The following is a 7216-nucleotide window of genomic DNA, read 5'->3' as shown; positions in this document are numbered from 1 at the left end:
ATCCAAATTAAAGGTATTTGCCAAGTGCTACGATTCTGAGATTGGCAGTGCATCTTCGTCCAACTAGCTGACTTTTTCAAGCACCACATTGAAACAAGCAAATGAGGCGGTGGTTAAGTATGGCCTAAATACAGATCAAACATATGAGGAACAGCACAGATAAGGGAGACTGTCTAGGCTTTTCCCATCAATCTAACAAATTCAAACAAGCCCTTCAAGTAAATAGAATCCAAATATAATGAAGCTTCTAATTAATCAATTCAGGTTTTGAGATTAATTTACTAAACACAATCAAGCTTCAGGTTTCCTTATCACAATGAACTATCAATCGAGGTTGGAGTCATTGATAATTAATTGATTACGTGAACAAAAGTCCAAATATTTATCACCAATATCACAATTCATAACCTCAACTCCTAATATTTATTGTATTTGAAATAGAGCCAAAATTAAGATATCTATATACTACTCCGCTTACATTATACATACAATGCAAAAGAACAGAACTTCCAAAAAATGAAGTCAAATATTAAAAAAGACTATTCATCTCTAGTATCACAAGTTTTAGCTAAAATTTACCACAAACTTATACTCCCAAATTTAGGTCATATATTTTGCACAGATTTGATCTTTTCCCAAATTGTGACCAAACTTTTGTAAAAAGGCTATTAGTTCAGATACAAAACTTACTAAAGTTTGTAAAAAGGCTATTATATAATCGTGAATTACATTACACATTTTGGATAAAAGTCGCTACCAAAAAATATGGGAGCGTTTAAATCGGGAGATTTGAACCCGACGTGAATCGAACACGCAACCTTCTGATCTGGAGTCAGACGCGCTACCATTGCGCCACGGATCCCCGGTGTCCATTTCACTTACATTTTGATTATTATGTTAATAACTTATCGTAGAGAAGAAGAGAGTATGGAGAACTAGAGTTAAAACGACATCGTTGCGATTGTGTTTCGTCTTCCTCACAATCACAAGCGCAAGGAGAAGATAATAATCGCATCCACAGTATCTGTCATCACAACCATCGCTCTACTGCTCCCCAGTTAGCCACTGTGCCAATCTCGTGTTCCCCGTCGAAAAACCCACCGCCGTTCGCTACTTCGAGTAGTCTGTGTCTCGGTCAACGGAGACGGAGATTTCGAGGTTATACAAGCTGAAACGTATCGGGCACCGATGGCCTTGCCTCCTGGTATGGATATGCCGATCATGCACGACAGCGATCGCTACGACTTTGTTCGAGATATCGGCTCCGGTAATTTCGGTATCGCCCGATTGATGACGGATAAGCAGACCAAAGAGCTTGTTGCGGTCAAGTATATTGAGCGAGGCGACAGGGTCAGTTTGTTTCCTTTGCTAACCTTGTTTTTCACTTGATTAATTAATTCGGTTGATTTTTGGTTGGATTCGGATTGGGGAATCGTAATAGGAACCTCTTTTCAGTTTTCAAACTTATATTTTGATTGGCGACCTTAGTTCGGTTTAAAAAGGCCAATTAAGGTGGTTAATTTGTTAGGCAAAAGCTTTCATCATTCCCAATTAGGTTTTATTAACCCAAAATTAGGGTTTTTAATCTGTATTTAGAGTTTATTTAACATAATTTCAATTTAATTAGGGTGGTTGCACTAGTGTGTGCCTCAATTTGTTATTGCAGAGCTATTAACTGAACAAAGGATAAGCAAGCTGAAACTGCTGGAATGTAATCAATCTGTATTTGTAGTGTCCAAAATGCTAGAGTTATGAATGGAATCTAAGATTCAATTGCAGTGGCTATAATAGCAAGTCATTAACCACTTTAGCCAGGCAGGATCACTCAAACCTGAATTAGGACATGAGCTGTTTTGCGTACGTGATAGCGCTTGTAATAATGTTGAAAGTTGTAAAGGCATTCCCTTTCTCTCATTACAATTGTTAATCTAATTGTTGCTAAGTCTAGCAAGAACTTACCAAGAATTTAGTAATGTAAGGAATTACTCCACCAATTATTGTTGGATTGAAATGTTTAGGAAAGCGGTTTCTCCTCCCTATAATACGCAAAAACAACAAATCGTTTCTTCGCTGCATCTTGTGATTCAAGTAGGAGAAATTTCTAAAGTTTGACTTCATTGAGATATAGCTATTCATGCTTACAGATCATATAAGAATTGTAGAAAAATAAAAAACCTTCTTCTAGCTCGGAAAGGTATGAGAAATAACTACTCACTGATTCAGCCTATCACAAATCGCAATAAGTGCCAAGCATAGAATTCTATATATTTGAAAGAGTCTAATTTGAAAATTAGTAGTTCAGAAAGAATCGAAGTTTCGATTGATCCCGGGACTTGGGAACCTATGGATGAAGACATGATCTCCGTGGATCCCATTGGATTTCATTCGGAGGAGGCGCGTTATAAAGATCGGATTGATTCTTATCAAAGAAAGACAGGATTAACTGAGGCTATTCAAACAGGCATAGGTCAACTAAATGGTATTCCCGTAGCAATTGGGGTTATGGATTTTCAGTTTATGGGGGGTAGTATGGGATGCGTAGTCAGGGAGAAAATAACCCGTTTGATTGAGTACGCTACCAATCAATTTCGACCTCTTATTATAGTGTGCGCTTCGGGGGGAGCGCGCATGCAAGAAGGGAGTTGAATCAAAGATATATAATTTTAGTACAGGCATGATCTCTCCCCGCATCCACCTCCCCAAATTCCTCTAATGAGTGTTTGTGAGTGAAGGTGCATGTTTACTGATGTCATCAATCACGGCTCTTAAGCGCACAATTAATTTTATGCGGTAAGCGTTTGTCGTTTATTACCAAATGAAACCTAACATTTCACTCTCACATTCATAAAAAAAAAGGAAATGCGGTGCTATGTAGGAAAGAAAATCGTTGTTTATTTAACTGTCCAACTACTGCTAAACGACATTATACTTTCGTCAACCCTTACATCTCCACAACCTTATTCTGATAGTATACAATGCATCTGAATCAAGATTTTAATTCAGTGCCCTATATCATCACTAATTGCTCTATGGTTCAGTTTCTACTTAAGAGCGCATAGGAAGCATCTCTCGTGCGCGCACATCCCCCCACCGCATACATGCTTTCATACATAGTACATAAAATCATCTGACCTCTACTGCCTCACTCTTTTATTTCTTCCTCAATTTGACCACCACCTTTTTTGCGTTTCCCCCCTCACCTGCTGGTTTATCATCAGATCCGGTCAAAAGAGTTCAAGTAAAAGCGAGTGCAGTTCATACCCATTTTAGTAGAGTTCGCGCTTGTGTTAATTAGCTATTGAATGGAGTTTTCTGCCCAAAAGAGATTTCCATGTAGCGTGCAAATTGTGCACAATAACGATCAATATGATTTTATTAAGGATATTGGATCTGGGAATTTCGGAGTGACCCGGCTCATGAGATACAAACAGTCAAATGAACAAGTTGCTATTAAATACATCGCGAGAGGCTGCTCGGTCAGTTATTACTTAAGTGCACATGATGCCTGTTTAAGATATCCTCTTTCTGCATTTATAACTGGCTATTGGGGTGTTAAGCTAGAAACTATTTGTTTTTCAGTCATACAACTCTTAAATTTCTAATTATTTCTCCCAACAAATATCTTCTAAAATTTATATTGAAGATTATCATGATAATTCAAAAAGTCCGTAATGTCTGTTTTGTTTAATCTGCTTTGCATCCCATAATGTCTACAAAAGTTCCGAAGAGATCATTCTCTGATTTCTGTGTTCAGATTTTTCTGCTTGAGGTTCTACCAATTACTATGGTGCCTACTAAGCTGGTTTTGATGTCATGATATGGGATTATCTCAGTTCCGAAATTGATGCTTGTCTTTACATCTTTTTCTTGTCTAGTGTTATACTTATATTGCAATAGAGACTTGTTCCAATAAAATGTCATGAATCACAACAAAGTAATGTGTGGAATGCAGATAGATGAAAATATTCAGAGAGAAATTATCAATCACAGGTCTTTGAGGCATCCAAACATTGTCAGATTTAGAGAGGTTTGTTATGGATACTCTATTGGCAATTACATGAATTTAGAGATATTTATTGTGAGCAGCACGTCTGAATGCTGCACTTCAGGTGATTTTAACACCCACCCATCTCGCTATTGTGATGGAGTACGCATCTGGAGGAGAGTTATTTGAACGCATATCTAATGCAGGACGATTCAGCGAGGATGAGGTCCTTTATTTGCTCTAAATGTTTGTTTTCCCTTGACTCTGGCTTTTCCATGTGCACTGCTTAGTGTGTTGTTTCCGAAATTTTGTCATGCAGGCTCGTTTCTTTTTTCAACAACTTATATCTGGAGTGAGCTACTGTCATTCAATGGTATCAGAATGTTACAATCGGAAGTATTTTTCAATGACGTTAGTAGAACTTGAATCTAATATCTCTCTCCTATTTTTCTGGATAAAGCAAATATGTCATCGGGACTTGAAGCTAGAAAACACACTGTTGGATGGAAGCCCAGCTCCTAGGTTGAAGATATGTGATTTTGGGTATTCCAAGGTAGTTATATTGCTAAGTTATTCTCTTCTGTATCTATTTATAACTCATGTCAAAACTCCCCAGTATCTGAGATTTTCAAATAAGTTTTTGCTATTTTGATCAGCTTCTTGGTATTTTATTCTCATTTTATATGTGCGCCAGTGTCTGCTTATTTAATGTCATCTTCTACTCATGATCAAATTGTAACTCTGCTTTTGCAGTCTTCTTTGCTGCATTCACAACCAAAATCTACAGTGGGAACTCCTGCATATATTGCTCCGGAGGTGTTGCATAGAAAAGAATATGATGGGAAGGTAAAACAATGCATTGCCTTGTTCATAGAGAGTTGTACTATGATTGAATTTGCTACATTTTTAGCAGGTGGTTAACCTGTCTTCCTCTTCTCTCCCTCTCTAACTTGCATGAACTTTCGTAAAGCTTTCAGGAAGATCCTACCCATGTTTCAGCATTTACACAAGTAATGTTCTTTATCTGTTAATATTAAAGATGGCTTTCCTACAGCTTGCAGATGTTTGGTCGTGTGGAGTTACATTATACGTAATGCTGGTTGGTGCTTATCCATTTGAAGATCCTGAGAACCCTAAGGATTTTCGTAAGACAATACAGAGAGTCATAAATGTTCAATACTCCATTCCTGAAACTGTCATGATTTCTGAGGAATGCCGCCATCTAATTTCGAGAATCTTTGTGGCTGATCCTGCACAAGTGAGTGATATGATATGCAAAACATGTTTATAGGTCATCACTAAGGCCTTGTTGAGAAAATTAAAATGAATCTTTGGGAAGTAGAGATCTATCATAGAAATACCACTAGACCAATTTTATTGCATACAAATGGATAGAGCTAAATAGACCAATTCATGTGCACGAGGTCTCAATTTATATACCCAGTACATTTGCATGGATCTTCTGTTGTCTGACTTGACAGAATCTTGGCAATAACTTGGAACATATTCCATATTTTTTGCTTGCATGGTTATATTAATAAAAAACAGTGGATGATTGCAAAACTTTCTGTGCTGTAGATATTCTATGTTCATTTTCTAGTTACTACTATTGATTATAAATGGGATTTTGTGATTTCTACTTGGTCAGCGCATCAGTATGCTTGAAATCAGGAACCATCCGTGGTTTCTCAAGAACCTCCCAGCAGATCTGATGGACGAAACAACCCAATTCCAAGAGCTGGACCAGCCCATGCAGAGCTTGGAAACCATAATGCAGATAATCTCCGAGGCCACTATACATCCAGTTGGTTCATACAACCTAGACATGATGGATGACGATGACATGGATGACCTGGATTCTGATCCTGATCTTGATATTGACAGCAGTGGGGAAGTGATTTATGCCATGTGATTGCTACTTCAAAGATCGCTATTTCAAAGATCCTGATCTTCAGTTCATAGGGTGAATGCAAGCAATGGTTTGCTATTTGTGGTTGGTAAGATATTCACTGGTCATGTACTTCCTTTGTTGCATCAGGTCGCTCTCCTATCATATCGGTTACATAATTACTGTTGGATCGGTTTAATTATTCTTATTTCTTATTTTGTATATGTAGTTGTGTTTGTACATTGTGTTGTTCCTGTATCATTGTATATTAGGATTTGCGAAAAAGTGGGGACCGAACTGAATATATGAAGTGAGTGTGGTTTGTGTCAACTTGGGTTTGCGTTTTATTTGTTTCATTTTGATACTGAAATTTATTTTATGTAATTCTTGATTTATTTTGTAAGGATAGTCGTAGAGTTGTGGGTTGGATGAATTTTTTGAAGCTCAAACTCCTCATGTCTGTTAGGATGGAGGAGGATTTTTGAGGAGAAAGATTGAACTTTTGGAGAAAAACAGAGATTTAGAAAGAAAAGATTTTTAGAAAATGGTGGTCATGGAAAAAATGGCAGAAGAAGAAAATGGAACAAAGAGAAGCAGAGAAGATGAAGAGGGAGAAAGTAAGGTTAAAGACGCATAAAAGTGAGAAAATTTGTTTTTGATTCTTAATTTTGGTTAACAACAAAGTATATAGTAACTTTTACTAACAAATTTTGAATGTAGAAAAATCCAAAATTATTATATAATATACTCTCCATCTCTATTTTTTCCTAAAATTGTAACTATTGGAACAAAATGAGTTTTAATGCTAAATTAGTAAAGTAAGAAGAGATAGAAAGAAAAATTTGAACTTTCAGTGAAAGAACTTTATGACAATGGAGTGTTTTTATTTGTAGGTTACAGCCCGAAAAGAAAATAAAATCTTAATTTATTACAAAAATCTTAAGATATGTATATTAAATATAATATGGAGATTTAATTTATTATAGTAATTATTTATATCATAAAAATAATCATTGAGTGTCAAATTAACTACTTACTTAACAAATAAGATGAAAAAATAGAAAATAGAGTACCCATGTCTAATCAACCGGGCTAGTTTTACTCGAGTTACAGGGTGCGAACTATCAGGACAAATAATTTATACCCTAACTATTCGGATCATTCTACGAGTTTAGCATTGACATGAGATTGGGTAAAATAAATATTTGCAATCATATTGGGCCGAAGCCCAGTGCAGCTCCCAAGTAAATCCGCCCATATATTTCAATCTGATGAAACTATAATTAAGGTAAGAGGTTTTGCTTTTCATACATAGCTGGGATTTAAAACAATCTGATGAAAAA

At 36.4% G+C, this 7216-nt stretch overlaps 1 protein-coding gene and 1 non-coding gene across 2 annotated transcripts; one reads left to right on the top strand and one right to left on the bottom strand.

Moving 5' to 3' along the window:
• Positions 1-790: 790 nt before the first annotated feature.
• On the bottom strand, positions 791-862 carry TRNAW-CCA. The gene has a single exon. It is a non-coding gene; the product is annotated as a tRNA-Trp (tRNA).
• A 110-nt stretch (positions 863-972) lies between these two features.
• LOC125195935 (serine/threonine-protein kinase SRK2I) lies at positions 973-6203 on the top strand. The gene is made up of 8 exons (XM_048094222.1): positions 973-1350; positions 3953-4027; positions 4110-4211; positions 4305-4358; positions 4446-4538; positions 4739-4831; positions 5040-5243; positions 5634-6203. Exons 1-8 carry the CDS (start codon positions 1189-1191, stop codon positions 5895-5897), a joined length of 1047 nt encoding a protein of 348 aa, XP_047950179.1. The 5' UTR covers positions 973-1188; the 3' UTR covers positions 5898-6203.
• Positions 6204-7216: the final 1013 nt, after the last annotated feature.

The sequence above is a fragment of the Salvia hispanica genome, chromosome 6, assembly GCF_023119035.1.
Source record: "Salvia hispanica cultivar TCC Black 2014 chromosome 6, UniMelb_Shisp_WGS_1.0, whole genome shotgun sequence".
Lineage (NCBI taxonomy): Eukaryota > Viridiplantae > Streptophyta > Magnoliopsida > Lamiales > Lamiaceae > Salvia > Salvia hispanica.
This window is presented reverse-complemented; position numbering and strand designations above follow the sequence as displayed.